Source organism: Acanthopagrus latus, chromosome 7, assembly GCF_904848185.1.
Source record: "Acanthopagrus latus isolate v.2019 chromosome 7, fAcaLat1.1, whole genome shotgun sequence".
NCBI classification, from domain to species: domain Eukaryota; kingdom Metazoa; phylum Chordata; class Actinopteri; order Spariformes; family Sparidae; genus Acanthopagrus; species Acanthopagrus latus.
In genome coordinates this window covers 17,665,731-17,686,348 of record NC_051045.1, presented here as the reverse complement: position 1 = coordinate 17,686,348, position 20,618 = coordinate 17,665,731, and the positions used below count along the sequence as shown (strand labels likewise).

Here is a 20,618-nt window from a genome sequence, read left to right as displayed (position 1 = left end):
TTTTTTTTTTTCAAAGAAGGGTTCCAACACATGCTACAGTGGCATGCATGTAGATGGATTTTTGGAGCTTTCCCCCTTTAGTCCAGAAGGTTTGAGTGGCTTTAGTATTAGCGGTGAGTTAGAAGACAGAGTGTTCTTGCAGTTGATCAGAAAGCCAGTAGAGAGAGAGAGGCAGAAGTGAGGGTAAGTGTTAATCCACTACAAGAAAGATGTTAGTCGGGAAAAAAAAAATGCAGTTTCTCATTTTTTCGTAGACAAAGTACATTACAGATCACAACCATTTGGTACAGATAATTCAGGTCTTGTGTATGGCTAGAATTGGACATGTTGGGAGCCTGAACCCTATGCCTGTAGCTCTGCACATAAAACCACCAGGATGTGTATGGAAGAGGTCTGTGATTCACTGATTTGACTGTAAGCATAGATAACTCTGTTGTCGAGCCGTGCCCTCAGTGTGCTACACAGGTGCCAGGTAAGGCTAGCAAACAGAGGTAGCCAAAGAAGTCAATGAGAAACCACATTGTCGCTATCTGTCAAAAAACTACAGCAGGATTTTTTTTTTTTTTTAGTTATCACAATGCATTGTATATGTCAGCAACTGCATTGAAGAGACGAAACTCAGGACAAAACAGAGCAAGAAAACTAGAGTAGAAACCTAATCCAAGCAAATCAACAGCCACTTCAAAGGTTGACCAGCTCAACAGCAAACACTGCAACTTAGTGCAGAACCAGTACTGAAGGAGTTAAGAGAACATGCTATTAACATGAACCATGCAAAAGCAGCATTGCAGTATTAAAATAAGGCAAAGAATATCAATACTGACCGATATTTTATCAGTTTTAAATTAATTTTGATCTTAATATCAACTTTAGCTTTAAATAGCTGTTTTGCAAGATTCAGATCGACTATAGAAGACACAAGAAAAGTGAAAACAGGGATTTGGATAGGGGAAAGCTTTACAATCTAATTCTCACTCAATCAAATAGCTACAGAAAAATCTGTTAAAACTCAAAAGGAAGGCGAGTCAAAGATCATCCATCTCAAACCAGAAAAAACTTCCATGCAAGAAAAAACAGACATGCTCTAAGACAAGTGTGATTCTCTCTCACACACACACACAAAACACACATCCCAAAAGTGTCAGAGCTCAGAGTGAGAATTAGTACTCGTCAGATTTAAAAAAAAATAGCTTTCCAATTGAATTGACCATTAAACCATGCTTTAACTTTAAATTCCACTCGTGACAGATATCCTTAAGTACATTTCACTCAAAATCTCACAAACTAGCTGAATCACTCAAGAAGCTGCCTTTAATAATAGCATCAAATAAGTTTAGTTTAACTTCTATTAAACCCACTCTGCAGTTACTACCAACTTGTCTACATCTTCTAACAGACTGAGGCCATTACACTAACAAAGTGGGTTTGATTAAATTCCATCCATCAAATTCCATTTGAACTCACCAATCGCTGTTGCTCCAGTAGTTGGTCTGCTTCTTCCTTCTCTTTTTTGTACAAGATTTCCATCTCAGTGAGCCTACATTAACAAGTAAAATACATTGTGAAATACATCAAATCAGACCACTACAGGCTATTAGAAATGAGTTTACATAGAATTAACAGGATGGATTACACACCGTTTCTCCATCTCCTGCTTCATGTCAATGCCCTGCTTCTCCAGAAGTTCTCTCTGTGCAAAGGTCCAATCCACCGGCTCCACAGGGGTTTCAGCAGACGGCGTCTTCTCCCTTTCAGCTCGGGCCTGTTCTGGGTGGTTGAACCGGAACACGTGGTTCTTTCCCATTATGATGCGGTTACCTGAAAGAAGACGAGGCACACAGGTGGGAGAAGTAAGCATGGTGATCATGAAATTAGCACTGCACCAGAACAATGTATACATCTCCAACTTTTGTTTTCACCATGTTTGTTTTATTTACAGCAGAAAATCTCAGAGGTGTTATAAACCACATTGTATAACTATGACTTCTGAAGTCCTAGAACACTACATCATATGGATTTTATTATCTATTTTTTAGAAATCTGTGGCTACAGAGACCAGAAGAACATCACATTTACTGATTATTTACCAAAATGAGATATGTACCTGAACGAAGCTGGATTGCATCCTCCACACGCTTGCCGTTGACGTAGGTTTCTGATCTCTCACAAGGCACCAGCATGACAATAACTTCACCAAAAACAGAGCAACCAATCATCAGAGTCTCATTCTGAAAAGCTTATCATCATTTTCAAGCTTTTATTTAGTATCTTATGTATATCTTATTTAGTCTATATAGTGATTAATGACATTTAGGGCATAATGTTTCCATAAGCAAGAAAAGATCAAATCTGAGTCTATGTTTATGCACTAATTATGCCTCAAGTTTCTGCTGATATCCAAGAGTTATAAGTAGCAGTCTTTAAATTAGACCAGGAAAAAAATCTCCTCTCTCCTCTATCAACTGCCCAATCAAAATTCATCCATATATTCAGCATACATCATTCTATATGCCAAAGCAAACACAAGCAAACCAACTAATAATGTTGCCTCACCATCTCCGTTGGCATTCCTCTCGCTGCGGAAGATGCAGTGCTCTTCCCTGATATGAGCGCCACTTAAAACAATGTCCTGTCGTCTTTCAGCGTCAGCCTGACCCACCCTGGAACAATCACAGAGGCCATTTTGAGAGAATTAACACAGCCCTGTCTTTGTATGGGCAGCCATTTTGACAAATAGTCAGCGACAGAAGTTAAATGGAACCTTCAGACCATTATTTTTTTGAGGAGGTACTTTCAAAACACTATATTTCCTTTCATCTGGGATTTCAACATTAATTATTGTCCTCCTGGCGCACAATTGTAACAAAATACTCAGCAAGAATCCTGTAGTCCTCCGAAGGGGGCCAGAAGGACAAAGAGGGGAGGACAGTAACTTTAGACCGTCTAACTTTTTGCCATCAGTGGCAGTTTCTAAAGCCAGTTTCCACTGACTCTGAAAGTTCCTCTTGCTTCACATCAAAAGAGAAGAAAATCAAATACAGAGTAGTTTCTCAGAGACCCTGCCGGCAAGAAAGTTTTACACATCGGCTGCAGCATTTCAGTGTCATCTTTCAGGTTTTGGTTACCTTGTAATTCCGTCTTTGATGTAGTAGAGCAGACACTCTGACATGAGAGGATCCTCATTCAGGTTAACCAGGTGCGGAGTCTACAGATGAAACATAAGATAAGGAGCGTTTATAACAAGAACATTACTAGGGTTTAAAAATTTTGACAAAGTTTCCTATCAAATAGAGCCCAACAAGTACTGGAATTTCCTGGCTGATGCCTCCATGAATCTTAACAAGTAAAACATTTGAATATCAATATATTGGCAGAAATACACATTTTTTAAAAATGTACAGAAAGTGACATTGGTGTATCGAAACACTAAACTTTCAATAATTAGAAATGATCCCAAGTATCTTTTTCAGCATCATAATCTGTAAAATAAAAAATAAATGAAAAGATACATATTTTATCATATCTGCACATACAGAGATACTGATATCTGTGACTGACCAATTTTGGTTGATACTATAGCCTAAACCAATATATCGGTCCGGCTCTAAAATCAAACACTGCTAATGATCTGTGAGTGATACAGTATACAGTGCATATACATGGACAGAAATGGTCACACTGACACAATGCTGACACCTCTAGAATCTGATACATCACAGTAAAGCTAAAAACAATGCAAGGAGCTACTCTGCCATAGCACCAACCTTTTTTGGGGAAAACACCCCATTAAAATCTGTATAAAGATCACAAGGCTTCTCAACGAAGCGGCAGTGAATGGAAAAGAGAGAAAACATGAATGGAAGACAAATGAATGTGAACAAAAGGAAAAAAAAAATAAAATGCATGAATTAACAGCAGAGGAGGGGAGTCAAAACATGTCAAAAGGATTAATTTCAAAGAGGGGAGTCTGAAACCACCACTGATCCAGTGACAGCTGGCGCTGAACAGTCAGATTAAAAGATAAAAAGCTCTTTCTATGTCACAATCAAACTAGCACATCTACTGGTCTTTATGTTGCTGCTGCTACACGCAGCTTCCTCTACTGGAAGATGCTGGAGAGGTACGTGGAATGTAATTTAATAAGCCTCATGACAGCACTAATAGCTCTAAGCAGCTAAAGGAAATGTCTGAATAATCTACTCAGAGCCAAGTATTACATTCAAACATAACTTTAATTTCAAAGAAGCTTAAATTCAAAATCACTGTCAAATCTTAGTATGATCTCATCCTTTCAAAGATGATCATTATATTTGACTATCAATCAGACATGGAGCAGAAAAGTGAACCATCCTATATGCCCCACACAGTAATTAAATGTAAATATTTAACCAAAGTACATACAATGTAGAAAAAAAAGCACAGTGGTGATGTTAAATCACTACGAAAGACTTGAATAAACTCAGTTATGGGGCAATATCTAGTGCAGGAAACGACTGCTACTTCAGTTACACAAACCTTTGTGGTGGGAAAACAATCAAACTGCTCGTCAAATCTCATTTCCTGGCTAAGCTGAGTATGTGAAGGAAGCACATGAATGGAAAGAAGGACAGAATGATAAAATGTACAGATAAGAGAAAATGGCTCTCATGGAAAAAGATAACAGATAACAAGGGAAACAGAAGTGTGGATGTGGTGGTGGAAGAGTACACTTCACCACCCATGGGAAACTTGACACACTCCCCTGCCATCACAGTTTGCTTATGTCTCATGTCTGTTTTACCTTTTTAGGAGAGAAGACCCCCAAAGTGCCTCCATCTTCACGGATTGCCACACCCATCTCTGCAAGCAAGGCCTCCCTGTAGTGAAGGAAAAAAGATAAAACACATAAAATGTAACACCGCATATTGGAAAGAGATACATGCTCTAACTCTGCATATTTATTCTCAGCAAAGAGCTTTTGTGTTAAGAACAGACAGAGGACAGGAAGTGATGGTGTACAACATTACAGAAAGTGATCTGTGCTATGACAACAGGCAGAGATTGGCACCAGTGAGACTCAATGGACAGACAGTGACACAGTTGATGACTGCAGCTACAGAAGAGTGGGTAAAGGGGGAGAAGGAGTGTTTGAGAGATGTTTGTGCAGCAGAGTGTGACGACAAAGAAGAGAAGGTGAAAAAGACAGAATGAGTGCAGTTGAGATAAGACATATAGGTGAAGAAATTTAGACAGACAGCACAGTGGGGAGAAAAACAAGAGATGAAGCTATAGGGGGTTGTATCACACTGACAAGACACAGCAGAACTGAGGGAAGGGGTGGAGGCACACGTAGGACACACATACAGAGATGGGAAAGAGACAACACTGACCTCTCCATGCGGATTGCCTCTGTCTTTCGCAGTTTCTCTTCCCAGGTTTCATTGAGCTCTGCAATGATCTTTTCTGATTCCTAAACACCAAGTGAGACAGGAAAACACAATTAGTGTAGAGTAAACTTAAGCATTAGTACTGCAGTGGTAACAGTGTTTAGCTCAGAAACAACAAACTGGATACATGAGTTTTAAATTGTAGTAACAAATATGCCTTCTTGCCAAGTCCATATCGTACATGCGACAAGAAACATTTTTGTCGATTCCGACTGCCCCCATGGACAAAAGAGGTATGAGCACCGATGCCTTGTGTTATCATCAAGTTTTCCAGGAAGGACACCGGGGAGGTTACTGGGGAAACGGTTATGGGATTTTGTTCTGGTGCTCAGTGGAGCTAGTATAAGGATCAAAGTATCACAATAACTGATGCACCAGCAGCACTTAAAATCCTTTTGAAGTTTTAGCTAAGTGGGCTAAGCAATAATAAGACCTACCAATAAGTTCGACAAATTTGATAAACTCTTGATCCAGCTAATGTGTGCATTTGTTCTGTAAATAGTTAAAGAAAGATGTATCATATTTTAAATACTACATCTCCTTTTGAAACACAGGATACAGTGACGAGGTAATACATCTATTTGTGGTTTATTTGCAGATTAATGACTGTAATAAAAATAATGAATTTGGTTGCTAGTTAATGGTCATTTTGCTGAGAAAGCTACAGTTCCCAACATTCCCAAGAGGAGCAGGGTAATGTAATGCTGTATATCAAGGCAATTCTATACTAACTTAGGAGTTTCCTCTCTGTCATGTTGCTTACAGCACTAGTAAATCAACGAGTGCAGCTCCTTCACCTGTTCTTCATCTTCTAAAGCCAGTGAGGTGCATAGATATCTGAATATCTTATTGTATTTGTGTATTCCGTGTGCCATTTGTTACATTAAAGGTTAAATAATGCAGCAAAAAGTCATCTACTTTGATATCAAAAGAAATGATTATGTTGAGCAACACTGACAGTGATGTTAGTTATTGTAACAAATAAAAGGTAGCCTTCACTGTATCTGGTTTCTGGATCACTAACATAGCTGCAACATGTTTAATGAACTCAGAATGTGGATATTATGTGCCTCACTATCAAAGCTCTGCGCCAGTAAGACACAATCTATTTTAGTCCAGTTGACTCTGTATCTGCGTTGGCACTTGACGTCACTCGATGACAGAGAGACTGGGCACCATGGTTACCATGGAAACTGCAGCTCCTCACATTTGGTTGTTGCCATCCTATGTGCTCCCTTATCAACAGAGTGAGAGGACTACTGCGAGCGTGACAGATAGAAACTCAGAGGCTACATGAGGTCCGATGAGCTGTATGTGTTTTGTTTGAAGGCCATGTGTGGGCTAAAATTAAACAACAGCCATCTTGACATTAAATTAACTTCTAATTACTGAATAAATATTACATTTTGCAAGATCTTATTTTCCCCCCAAGGTTTACCAATCTTCTCAAAGATGTTTTTTCACAGTTTTCTAAAAATGCAACATCTGTAGATACAGTGCTATATAACTCTAAATACTGCAGCTTTATCCTGTGGGTTTACCTTTACCTTTTCAAATATTAAATAAAATGGGACATTTTCTGATGCTGGTTAAAATCAAACAATGTTCCAATACTTGATACACATTTGATTAACAATTATAGTATGCTTATATTATACACACACCGTCAGCTTTCTACTCTAAGGAGAGCATGTCTGAATAGCTAAAAAGTGTTGGGGGTCGAAGAGGGCAGATATCTGTGTGACGTTGATGATTGTCTGCACAGCCCAAACTTTACCTTGAGTCTTTCGATAGCCTCCTCTCCTCCAGGGGTTGACATGATGCGCTCCTGGATGCTGGTGACTGACTGAAGGCCCACCTGGCTGCACAGCGAGCCAGAGGACGGAGAGGCTGTCAGGGAACCAATAGGGGCTGTGGAGAAATGGCCAGGGCGTTGGTTCTCTGATGCTATCAAGTATCTATGCTTATTGTTCTGAATGTCTTTGAGGTCTGAGCCAACAGCAGGAGAGAAAGAAGGAGAGAGAAAAAGAGTGCAACACAGAGAGAGGTGGGATAGGCCCAGGACAGGATAGGGGAAATAAACCATGTAAAATGGAGGAACCAAATATCAAAAAAGAGAGGGAAGAGAAAGAGATGGGGAAGAGAAAGGGACAAAGGGGAGGGGAGACCAATGTAAGACACACATTGTACATCAAAGGGTTAAGACAGCATAATGGTCAGCTACAGGGAGCAGCAGTTTTCACTCCAGGTAGTTTAGTGCTTGCAACAGCTCTTCAACTCCCAGAGAAATTCATTACATTTTAGCTGGTACTCTAATAGAGTTTTCAGAAGGCTGTTTTTATGTGGGCCAGATTACAGTGCAGAGCAATTAACTTTGAGCACTTAATTTCTAGTCTGTGCAATTCTGAGGAACAAGGCTGATGTTACTTTGTCTTGAACTCTTAATATGAATGAGAACACACTATGTGAAAACTGCTATCAGTGAATCAACTACAGGATGGGAGGCTGGATGGAGAGTGCAAGAAGGTCCAGAGGGAGGACAGATGAGAGTTGTTGACACATGCTGCCAGAGCTCAGCCCGCAATCGAGTAGTTTGATTCCACTCACACACATTCACACGCACACGCATTCACCAAAATGGAGCAACAGCAACCTCACTAAAAGGTCAGGCAGCTTGTGTCAATATCATGGCCCCAAGGACCTCAAAGGTAATATAGACCATGCCCTCTAAGAACCAAATTAGAAAAGAAACAACACCAAATGGCCAACCGGGTTCAACATAAAGGTTAACTTCTACTTGCCGCATCAGACAAGTGCGTCACAAATCTATTCAAACCAAAGCCAATTTTTCAGGCAGTTGTATATACTATTTTATGCATAATACCTAGTTAGAGTTTCACCAACATCATGTAACACAACCCAACTAAACTTCTGTCTCCAGGATAAAAAAGTCTGCTTGCGATTCAGCTCATAAATGTCTTTACCCAGGCTATCATTTTCACATGGAAGCCTGATTGGTACTGTAACTTTCAAAAGTGATGAAAAAGACGCAAAATTGCTTACTCTCAAACTACTTCCAACATCAACTCCAGAAAAAATGTTGTGTTTAATTATTTTTTACTTCTTCCCATTTACCACTTATTTACTAGATTTACTAGCTTGATGTGGCATTTTGCCAGCCTTGGGCAAACAGACATTCCCTATTGTTAAAACCTGGGCCAATAAAAGTAGAATGTACATCATTCAAAAGACACTGGCAATATTGGACTTTTCCAGCAAAAAATGTAAAGCAAAGTTTAAACTGATTATTAGTTCAAAGTGCAGGAGGGGACAGGTATTGAGGATTTAATAAAACACAGCAAAGGAAATTATTCAAACTATTCAATACAAACTATCATAACACACCAAGTTAGTTAACTCTACAGACGTAGACTTCTACTATGTAGTCACTAATTAGAAATTCAAAATCATGCACCTTTCCGTCGGGAGCTGATTCTAAGGCTTTGAGCACTGTCAGCTGTAGTGGTTTGTTAGTAACAGAAACAAAATAAAAAAGCAGAAAGAGCACTGTCAAGAGAAATAGCATGAGGACGCAAGTCAAGAAAATGATGCGGGTGTGCTGGGGGTGGGAAAGACAGTCGAGCTATTCTAAATATAATGTTTCTAGAAAGGGATATTCCAAAAGTAACTAATGAGTCGGTTGGATTTGAGCCTGCAAACAGCTCCCTCACCCCCATCATTCTGATAAAATAACAGACACAAGCGCAAAGCATGCTAACCTAGTGGCATGCTAACCCTCGCCAGATCAGCAGAAGCCTTGCACATCCGAGTATCCTTCTATTAAGCTTTAGCTGTTTCAGCATTTACATGCAAAGCTGGTAGCAGTTTTAATATAAAATGTTATAGGGGCATAAGCAATGTCAGTTCGTATTAATAAGGCAAATAGCGATAAGACAATTCATGACTACCACACATATACACACATTTGATTCCACTTCCTGGGCAATCATCCCCCATAGGATCAACTGAGGGGAAGCAGGAAGAGATGAGAAGGATCAGAGGTCAGCATCAGTAAGAATGGGAGGAAAAGGTTACAGACATTTCTTAGTGAGCTGGGTGAGAATGATAACGAGGATGAGAAGAAACAGCATGGAATGACTTGTCATTAGGCATGATCTGAGCAGGCATTAGCAAGTAGGCAGGTTATTAATCAGTTCAGATATTAGAAGTTATTAATGGGTGTATTATGTCTCTAATTAACTCTGCTCTGAGCCATTACTCTTGTGTACAGCTAATGAAGTGTAATATTTGAATGTTGTTTTAAACTGCCATTTGTGTTGTCAGTCGCAGTCAGCCACAGGAGACAATATCAATTTTCATACATAATTGTATCGTATACAACCTTAATTTTACTTTAAATTTAGTGTTCTGTAGTATATGTGATACACAGTATAAACAACATACATTTCACTCTGTAAGGAGTCATAATACTTCAGTATCTTGGTTAATAAAAAAAAAAGGTCTCTAGAAACTGTTAAAGTCTTTTTAGGCACAGGTACAAAGACTTAATGAAGACAAAGGTGGATGGTTGAAAGCAATGAGACAGTGAAGAAGAAAGAGGGTGTTGTCAGCCTGCGGTAGACCCTGAGAGAGAAGGGAGATGCTACACGGCTGTGAGAGCATAAAACTCACTGTCCAGGATGTCTCCCAGGCCCTGGGCACGGAGCAGCTCCTTCAGTCGAGATACCTCATCCTTCAGGTCACGCACCAGCTTGTTGTTGGGATCCTCATTGATGACAGCATTGCATTTGATGTTCTTAGCTCGGTCGGCATAGCTAAAAATCATAACAGTAGTAAATGATCAAATCCAACCAATTAGCAGGAGTCATTGTGTGTGTTATTATCTGAGCCTTGGATGGAGAGTTTACCGGAGTGTGCTGAGAGTTTCATCATAGTTGATATCAGCAGGACTGAGAGCAGCTACCATGGCTGTTCTTGAGTTTCCACCTGTTAACAGAAGATCAGTAAATGATGTAGCAATGTAGATAAAAGGGCATCTTTCTGACACGCTGAATGTAGGCCTAAACGAGACAGATTAAAATTAGTTTTCCACTTGATTTTTGAACTGGACTGCTGAAGACCAATTCTGCTAATGTGAGACTTCTATCGCATTATGCTGCTATGTACACCCTCTCCTCCATACATGCACCAAGGAGATGAGTGTGAGTGTCTTGTTGTCCAGGCTGAAATACAGTCTGCTGACAGTGTTCTTCTTAAATTGGAAGAGAGTAATATACAGTAGCTCCAGTCATTTCCTCACCCTCACTTTGTATTACAAGTTACAGATGGTTCAATTTAAAAAAATTATAATTCTTTAATGCATACATTACACCTTGTTCCATCGATAAAATATGTTTATCAGGTAATATCAATGTTCATACCGAGGTTCTCCCTCAGCAGCCATGTCAGAACAGAGTCTCTGTATGGGATGAAGTCAGTCTTCTTCTTCTTCTTGCTCTGCAGTAATTAAAAAAAACAAACAAACATTAGTTTAGCAGACAGGAAACACCAACAACCGATGTAAGGCTTTCTAAAGATTAGGCATGGCGGTTAATAGTGAACAGTATTATGATGCACCATGACTAACAGCTTATATTAAATGGACAAGAGGTCAGGTCAAATGAGTAGCAGTCTGATTTGATTAATTTTTGCTCTGGTGACTGTGGATTTTACACATAGGTGATACAAATGGTGGCGACAGAACACTTCAGCACTGCACATGGCAAAAGCCAGTCAAATCTGCCTCATGGAGGGAATCGGAGGTTAGGTTAACTGTCTGAGGGTTTACCTTGCTGGTACAGTTATCCTGTGTAAGCAGGCATTACAAGGACAAGAGAAGAGAAAACAGAAGGGCAGAGATTACAGCATGCCAGGAGACAAACATTAATTCCTTGAGAAGACAGGGTCAAGTTGTAGAAGGTAGGAGAAAAGGCTGAAAAGGAGGAGAAGGAGAGACAAAAGGAAATGCATTTTTTTTTTAAACGAAACTCACCACTTCAGCCAAGGCAGAGATAACTTTTCCTAATGTGGTGAGAGATTTGTTGATGTTTGCTCCCTCCTGCAACCAGAGATGAAAAATTATTATTGAAGAGCCATAAACATAATAAAAGTCAACAGTCTGTTAATGCTGGGTGTGTGTGATGATGGGAGTCTTACCTTTAGCCTGGTACCTTTAGCTCCAGTGGAATCTGCGCGTTCACTCCCTGCCAAGTCTACCAGGCTAATTTTACTGACCTGAGGAGGGAGTGATTGCATTTTAGATGCATGAAGTTTAAGAATAATTTACATTTTTGATGGATATGAGTCTGAGAAAAGATCAGAATATCACTGAAAGAACAGTACTGAATAACAAATACAAAGAGGATAATATTTTCAATAAAAGTTGAAAGAGTTCAACTAAAAAGTAAAAAATGTGTAAGTGTAAACCATTCTACAAATTTAGGAATTACTGTCAAGTGAGATGCAGCTAGGCAGTACAATCTGATAGAGTGGCTAAATACAATGGGCATTGTGTTTACAATAACACAGCAGCCGTTGTGTCTACACAGTCAGAGGAAATGCTGAAAGTCGAATCTAAAATGGCTCTCTTTCTCTGACTTTCTCCGATCACCACCAGCTAAGAGGTGCTTAGAAGGCATGTTGACCAAAATGAAAAGGATCAAACTCAATAAGTAGTGTATGTATGTATGTATGTATGTATGTATGTATGTATGTATGTGAATCAAAAGCAGGCTATCTGTCTTGTCTCCTCTGACCTTTTCTGTGGAGAGGTCCGTTTCGCTGTCATGTTTCTTTTGTGTGAAGACGATGGTAAAAACAGCGTGGGACCTACTGCTGGTCTCATTCATGTTGGTGGCAGCTACAGTTCTGTAGGGTAGCACATATGTACATAGTCAGAAAACAAAAAAACAATATGGATGTCAAAAAAAATGGATCTTTAAGATTATTCTGTCTTATTTATGCTAAATTCATGGTCCTGGCGATTACTGCAGCTATCATCACTAGGTTCTTATGCTTATTACAGTGAATTGACTGTCAGGGATTACTTTGTGCGGCAGAGGTGGATAATACTGTGAGGACACCAAACACAAATACACAAGACACATAGTCACAGGGGGAGATACTGGCTGTTCACGGCATGTTCTAGAAATAAGCCCTCTGAGTCAGCACGGGAAGATTAAGGCAGGGTTCACTCCTCCCCACAGGAGCTCTCGTGACACACACACACACACACACACCCGTTCACACAGTAAAACTAACACACATCACTTGAACTAACTTAAATGAGAAACACTCACTCTACCTGCAATTTCAGAAAGGTTCCAAGTTAAGGTGTACTTGCTATTTTACTAAAAAGTTTATGGCATACTTGATATAACCAGCTGCTCCTTGATCAACACTGACAATCAAGCTATGAAAACCATGTGATACGCCACGTGACAAGGACTTTTCCTGATTCCAAGTTACTGTTATCTTCGCAGCAATTTTCTGTCCAAATTTTATCATTCTACAGAGTATGTGCTTTTAACATGCTGCTATCAATACCACTATCACTCCCCCGTCCTTCCCATGATCTCAGCGTGAACCCAGGGCTTGGCTCACCTAGCTTTGTTGCCTGCGTCCATTAGGTCAGCGATGTCTGTGTAGGAGGTGACAGCTAGCTTGGACAGGTCCTCCACATAGGGACCCATTAGCGGGTGTTCTCGCACTCGTAAGTTTCCTTTGTTTTTAGGGTTGAGCAGATCTCGCACCCGCTCACAATAAATCTCCATGTAACTGACCTAGAAACATTGTAAAAATAACAGCGTAAGTTCAGGTGCCCCAGTGCAACAGCATTAAAGTGAAGCTGAATGTTAACTTTATAACAGAGGTCTAAACAATGTATTCATTTATTATTCTGAGACTTTTATTTGTTTTCCAATTTGAGCAAAAGTGTACAATTCAACTTAATTATCTGAGCTAATGTGTTAAGGAAACCAATCAACTCTGAAGGTTCAGCCAATATGCGATTGATGTCTGACTATTACCAGGTACTGTTAAAAGGTTGGAATGGTTCATTAAGGACGAGCCAACAGCAACAGTCAGAGGCAGGGGTTGTGAATAGGGATTACAGCTGCCAAAGAGGTGTGAGACTCACCTCTACTGAGTAGGAGAGCTCCTCTTTGTTGCTGTCTTCATTGATTTTCTCAAATAGATCTTCACAGAGCTGAGAGGAAGAGAAAGAAGAGGTTTAGTGCAAATTAACAGCTCGTGGAGAGGTTAAGGGAGAACGAAAAGGAGGACAAATGGTAAACAAAATACTAACAGAACATATCTCCATAGATATACAATATTTTAGCCGGAAAAAAAAAAAACTGCATCAGAAGATGGACATTGTGAGAAATATCTGACAAGATATTTCAGACAAGGCATTGCACTCTAGTTTTCATTTGGGCAGAATCTTAGCTATGATGGAGGAGGCTCCAGGGAAGCAGGGTCAATGTTTTTGCAAACTAGTAGGTGTAGTGAAAATATAGTAGAAGTAAAGCATATATTCTTCATTCTTTCAGGAATCCCTGTCGTTCTGGTGTTTTTAAACAACATAACAAACATAAAATACAAATTACTTTGTGCATTATGAATAAAAGACATAGGTTAGCGTCCTAAACACAGCGGTTCAACCAAAGACCAAATACCAATTACGTTAAATAACATGATCAAGGAAAATGTGGTAGATAAAGAGAAGATGGACTACCAAACCTTGGGGGACTTGATGATGGAACCAGATGTGGCCCCACTTTACTAACTATTGCCATATTGTCTATCAGACATTAGAGAAGGGTTATAACAAGTAATTTGTAAAGAAAACCAATGGATTTTAATCATATTTCAGGGGAATGTAATTGTTGCGTAGTATTGGTGGTCTAACCCATGTAGTATTGAATACTGCATTCTGGGTTTAAATCGCACCATTTGCTCTTTGTGTGCAAAACCAGGTGGTGGCTACAAGAGTAAGCAAGGATGGACTCAGGTGGCTGATTATGTGGAATACTGAACTAAGATACATGGGATAAAGGTGATAAGCAGGCAAAAATTTGAAAAGACCAAGTTATCTCATTATTAGAAATGTAGGAAATGTAAAGTTGCAGTTTCAGTGAAAGTTTGGATATGGAATACAATTTGACACTTTGTTGTATAATAGAAAGTGACCAAAGCCATGACTCAGAGGTTCAGTTATCTAAATAAACAGGCTGCATTAGACAGAGATTAATGTTTGTCTTAATGTCTGCTATGTAATATAGTAAAATCAGTAAGATGTAGAACAAACCATGGGAATGATTCCTTCTTGCCCCTCCTCCTGCTTGCCCATCATGGTATAGGATTTGCCAGCACCTGTCTGGCCATAAGCAAAGATGCACACGTTGTAGCCCTCAAAAGCATGGGCCAGCATTTCCTTGCCAATATCATTGTACACAAGGTTCTGTGATGCAAAGCTGGGGTCGTCGGGCTGTGGGAAAGACAGAGAAATTACTTAAAATGCATTTATTGCAATGCATTACAGTAAATGTAAAACGTCCCTTGTGACTGTCATTACAATACACTATGGAAAATGTTTAAACTCACCGAAGTGTGTGACCAGTAGGAGTAATCAAAACTGAAGGTCTTTGCTGGTTCCTTTGGGGCTTTTGGGTTGGCTATAGCTGTGGAAGAAATGCAGAATTAGTAATGTGGTTGAAAACATCTGGTTTGCTTTATCCAACTAGTTGCTTCAACATCATTAACATCTCGCCAAACTCCCGTCCCTCATTTAAAGAGATCATTCATGTATTTCTTCTGGTATTTTTGTCCTGGATGGCAGATAGTGGGTCTCCAAAGATCCTGTTCCTCAATCAGAGCTCTTACAGTGATATATTTGGAACTGAAAGTCACATGAGCCAGTGAGTGATTATGGGCCATTGGCTTTTTTGAGAACTGGAACTGTAGTGTCAAGTTTTTCCAAACACACCATCTTTCATCAGTGTCTTAATGCCTCGTATTCATTGATAACAACTCGGTGAAGAATACAGAATTTCTTTATTGAATTAATAAAAGGTATGCAACCTACTCCAACTTTACCTCCTTCACATATTGCATTTGCAAAAGGCGTGATGACACAATATTTCCCCACTACCCAGGCATTCTCTGTGGCCACAGAGACATTTCTTAATGAATGAGAATCTGCAGCCATGCCTGGCATGTCATCCCTCTCAACCATGTTTACTCTGACCTCTGGGACTAGTATTCAAGCTTTCCACAATGTGCACTGGTTGTGTGACGGAGAGGGAGGAGTGGACAAAGAATTTACTGTAGGATATTTGTAGATATGTGGACTCCAGTTGTTGTAAATCTCCCCTTCAACAAACTGCACGTTTATTGACTAAAGCTTTGTGTCAGAGAGTTCACTCAGACTAGAAAGCAGAAATGCATACGTTTACCATTAGGACTGAGGGAAGATGTAAGAAAGAGGGAAGAGGATAGTGAAAAAAAAAAAAAGATTTGTGTCTTGTGACTTTAAGTAACAGCTGTGCTCAAGGGCCTAGCAACAATCCAAACACACCAACAATAGAAACCAAAGGCAGGACGAATGGAAAAACTATACATCTTAGTAAGCACAATATAACCTGTGTGTTTAAGGATTTTCACTCTTCCCAAGCAAATTTCCAGCATGAACCACAAAGCAGCAATTAGCCTAGTTTAATGCAAATTCTGTGCTTTGCTAATGGGCAAATTAAAGCTGAGTCTGGCTCCTTGACATGAGGGTGCTTGAGCGGCTTTTGCATCAAGATGTCCCAGGCAGAGTGCCTCGTGTTCAGGAGATTGCAGCACACTTATCAATAATGCAGGAGATGTGGAGAGACAGGGATTGCATATCGCCCTCCACAGGTCACATGCTGACAGAAAAAGCACAGCGTGTCCTCAGAAACCAGAACACTAACTGCTTCATGCTAAATATGTGATGATTGTAGCAGCTGGAATTGCAGTGAAACTCTGGTTACTTCAATCTAGAACAGGTGAAAACAATGCATCTGTTTATACCCTCTACATCTTCAAGCAGGTTAAGGTGCACAGGCAGAATAGCAGCTTCCATATTGGGAACTGGAAGAGGATACAGCAAGACAGGTGGCTATATAAAACCAAATTTCACCTTTGACCTGCCTCTAAAGAGAAATAGGAGCCAGGGCATGAAGAAACGAAGGGGGATTTACGTTACCAGTGCCCCTATTACCCTTTCCTGGAACAATCTACAGTGGCTATTAATGAAGCAGCAGCTAATTCAGAGTCATTCAGTGTCAGCCAAATACAGTGTCAATGAGGCAACTCAGAAGTTAGAAAGATGATGAGACAGTGCCACATGTGGGGTGCTCAGGCAGCAAGATTCCCATGATGAGCTAGGGGACTGACGGTGACAAACTAACCTTTACTGGGAATCACAGCTGTGTTCTAGCAAGAAATATTGGAAGCTTTTTTATCTCCAAGTCTGTCCCCAGTTTGGCCATGGCCTAAGTCAGAGGCAAGGGTGGATGTGCCTGGTGTAAAAAAAATTCATTTTAGGACAGCAGTTAGTGGGAGACTGCTCAAATCCTAAAGGTGAATCATGCTCACGATGTGGCATTCACATCTCATTCAATTGCCCACTCCATTGCTCTCAGAACAGATAGCTGCATCGCCCATGTGGTTGTTTCAGTGCGTCATAAGGCTGGGTCTCTCATGCTCTCAATAGTCTACAAAGAGTATTCAAGGCAAGGATGGAAAGGGAAGGAAAGGGACGGGTCCAGCACTGGTTACATGTGTCTGTAGTCTAAGTTCTTATTACCACTACATTGTGGTAAAAGAATGGCATAACATCTCGCAAGGTATATCCAGCTATTGCATCAAAGTGATACAATGTGTTAATATGAAATCACCTATTGGTTCATATTTCATTGCCTCAAAAAAGGCACTCTTCATGGCAGTACTCTTCATGGTTTGGACAATGTTTCATGTTCTTCTGTACAGAATGGATTAAGGCAGGCAATCTGCATGAAGGAAACATAAATAAACATGTTGGGGGCAAACGTGACACAGGAGAGGGAAATACTCTGACCAGCCAGGTCATGGATGTTTTGTGTAGAAAAGGTCTGACAAAGATCAGAATACTAATACTTTACAATTCATGCTGCAGATATACTTAACAAATTAAAAAGGTATTTACGGTATAAAATTAGTTCCATTTATTTATAAAAATAAAATACTGAGAGATAAAGAAGCATCTCCATAATATATATGTATGTATGTATGTATGTATGTATGTATGTATGTATGTATGTATGTATGTATGTATGTATGTATGTATGTAATGTATCGTGATATCTATTGTTAAATGGATATGAATTGACCTATATCAGATGTCAGATTTTGGTGAGATCACAAAGCCCTACATTTTTGCAACTAAAGGCAGAACAAAGGTAATTTTACCCTCGCCATCTGAGATTAAGTACATCAGACAGGAGTGCCCCATATCCCCTAGCATGACTCACCTACTTTGACTCAGCTGAGTATCTGTCACTCAGCTCACTTTCTACACTTGAACTTGCATCACGCTTACCAACAGAATCAAGCAAGCACGGATGTATAGATAAAATTAGTCACACGATAACACGTCGATGAGGAATTCCACTGCTTTCCATTTATAGAAAATATTCCCACCAGAGTCACATCCTGAACTTAAAATGGCAGACACATTCTGCTGCCTGATAAACGTCATCACTCCGTCTTTCTCAACCATGGCAACAGGTATAGGACCAGATTGTGGTTGCCATAACAACCTTAACTTGGCACAGAAGGAGAGGATGCGGCACATTGAGTTCTGTTTTCTCTCACTCAAGCTTTCCCCTTCACTGCTCTGCAGAAATTACACAGAAAATGTATCGAACAGTGATTTCAGGATTGTGATCCTTAAAAAAGACCCCAAGACATTCAGAGGCCATGGTGAGAAAAGCTTTAGGATTTGTAACTAAGACATTAGCTACTTATCAGGTCAGACTCTATAAGCAATACCAAAAGCAACTTTTACTGAACAAAAAACCTGTTTAATACCTTGTAAAGGAACATTTCAGAAATATAGCAAGGAAGTGCAAAAGAGAAACATGAGATCATTTAAATGAACTCTTTGAGCACTGAGATGCTAATATTGGTGACACAGACGGTACAGTATTGACCGGCAACAAAAGCTAAATAGCATTACATTATCGGTACTGTGCCATCAAACAATACTCAACTTTCATTACGTAATCAGATAGCTTTCAGATCTGTGTGGGAGGCTAATAGGAGCGTCGATTCTCTCAAGATACAGAAATTTTGTCAGAGCTGTGCAGTGCACCAACACAAGCTACTTGGTGGCCTTTGCTAGAGGTTTAAATGTTTATTAGTCCAAAATACTACTGCATTTTACTCAGAACATGAGACTGATAGGATGTTGGTACTCCACAGGAGTGCTCAATTTCAAGGCAGGGTGGGTACCAGTTAACTAACCACATCCTGCTATCTAAAGCACATCACTCAGCTGGTTGTAGCCGGCAGACATTTTGTGCTCCAGTGTTCAACATGGGGCCTATAATCCGGCCAGGAAAGCACAGACACCCCTCAGTAATTAGGTTGTTAGGAGGTCTCTGAGCACCAGATGGGGACTAAAAGCTAGCCCCATTCACCTGAGATGAGCAAGGTCTAAAATGGCTGAACGAATCTGACTCTCCTCCAGTAACCCTCTAAGGACATGGCCGTTAGTTTGTGCTGATCGATGTCTGTCTGAGATCATAGCAAGGGGAAAGGTTATTAGATAAATGTGTATGTAAAATATAAAAAGAAAGCAAATGCATGAGCTGCTGAGGGAATTTGGGCATTTAGAGAAATAATATCTGTGCAGAATTGTTATTACCACGTGGGCTTCTTTCAGCAAGAGTGAGGAATTTTAATAGCATCCCCAGGGTCTGTGTGCATATAGGCAGCAGTGTGATGTAACCGTTCACTTCTGAGGAATTTAATCTCACTATTTTACCACACAACATTTAATTCACTCACAGGATTACAGACTGCCATTATCCACAAAATCAGTAGCATGAAACAAATCATGTGCCCTTAACTCATTACATTACAGGACATTCTCTAATAGAGTATAATTTACTCATTTACTCATCATTTTTTCACAATTTGTGTTGATTACACATGATTTAACAAAGAAATGCAGCAAAATCAAAACACAGTATTCTGCCTAGACTGATATAGGCCAGGGGTTATCAAACAACAGACATGTGACCCTCCCCAACTCCTTCTCTCTGAAGTTCTTTGGTGGAAATACAATAATGGGATGATATTGAGTCATAGAGTTATCTATTGGCTACAACTTGAGCCCGATTGTTTGAGTATTGGCAGACTGGCACCAATAAAACATTGCCATATAAGCTATGAGCAGCACTTATTTGCAAAATACTCATGGATGCACAGACAGATTTGAATGGCTCACTTTCATGTTAAAGAAAACAAAGACATCAGTACTCTTAGGTAAGTTCTGCAGCATAAGGATGGTTGTTTTTTTTAGATCATCTTTAAGCATGTTTATTGGGTGTTTATGACTTTGTGATGGACACTGGATATGATAAGCATTGGACAATCTTAACTGGTGCATTTCATGTCTGCATATTAACATTTAACTTGTGAGTGTGACCCTTCTCAATAAATTCTATGGTGATGAAAGACCAATGTGTATCTCTAAAACAGTTTCAAAATAATGTGATCACTCTCTTCAGAGGAGTGAGAAAAGGCCAGGTTTACCTAGTTCAGCTGAAAAAAAAAGATTTTTTTTTTTTTTAATATCTGATTGATAAAATCTCCAAGAGGTCAACAAGTCAAGCAGCACATTTAACCATGTGGTTCCTGTTGCATGGAAAAGTAGCACAGATAGTGATCTCATCTGCTCGTGGGAGGTTACACTGCAGCGATTCCATATGTGTGGTGTTGATTGAAAAATATTTAGTGTACATCTATACTGTATATGCAGGTCTTAAATGTTACTAATCCTCTAACCATATGTGTTCTCTGTATCCATCACCATTTCAAGAGAGAAATCAATACCATCAC

The 20,618-nt window shown here is 39.7% G+C and overlaps 1 protein-coding gene across 14 annotated transcripts in view; it reads right to left on the bottom strand.

Moving 5' to 3' along the window:
- Positions 1 to 20,618, bottom strand: part of kif1b (kinesin family member 1B) — a 57,976-nt gene that overhangs the window by 24,356 nt on the left and 13,002 nt on the right. For 4 of the 14 annotated variants that reach the window (XM_037105678.1, XM_037105687.1, XM_037105680.1 and 1 more), the window contains exons 3-22: positions 15,090 to 15,166; positions 14,794 to 14,973; positions 13,624 to 13,692; positions 13,089 to 13,267; positions 12,242 to 12,353; positions 11,643 to 11,720; positions 11,479 to 11,544; positions 11,275 to 11,292; positions 10,868 to 10,943; positions 10,355 to 10,433; positions 10,119 to 10,261; positions 9,410 to 9,451; positions 7,204 to 7,415; positions 5,370 to 5,449; positions 4,781 to 4,856; positions 3,126 to 3,205; positions 2,554 to 2,660; positions 2,105 to 2,188; positions 1,638 to 1,818; positions 1,465 to 1,537 (exon numbers count right to left, since the gene is read on the bottom strand). In XM_037105678.1, the coding sequence (XP_036961573.1) occupies positions 1,465 to 1,537; positions 1,638 to 1,818; positions 2,105 to 2,188; positions 2,554 to 2,660; positions 3,126 to 3,205; positions 4,781 to 4,856; positions 5,370 to 5,449; positions 7,204 to 7,415; positions 9,410 to 9,451; positions 10,119 to 10,261; positions 10,355 to 10,433; positions 10,868 to 10,943; positions 11,275 to 11,292; positions 11,479 to 11,544; positions 11,643 to 11,720; positions 12,242 to 12,353; positions 13,089 to 13,267; positions 13,624 to 13,692; positions 14,794 to 14,973; positions 15,090 to 15,166 (2,012 nt within the window). The remainder of the gene's footprint in view (positions 1 to 1,464; positions 1,538 to 1,637; positions 1,819 to 2,104; positions 2,189 to 2,553; positions 2,661 to 3,125; positions 3,206 to 4,780; positions 4,857 to 5,369; positions 5,450 to 7,203; positions 7,416 to 9,409; positions 9,452 to 10,118; positions 10,262 to 10,354; positions 10,434 to 10,867; positions 10,944 to 11,274; positions 11,293 to 11,478; positions 11,545 to 11,642; positions 11,721 to 12,241; positions 12,354 to 13,088; positions 13,268 to 13,623; positions 13,693 to 14,793; positions 14,974 to 15,089; positions 15,167 to 20,618) is intronic. The other 10 variants (XM_037105682.1, XM_037105683.1, XM_037105689.1 and 7 more) reach the window with 6 other exon arrangements.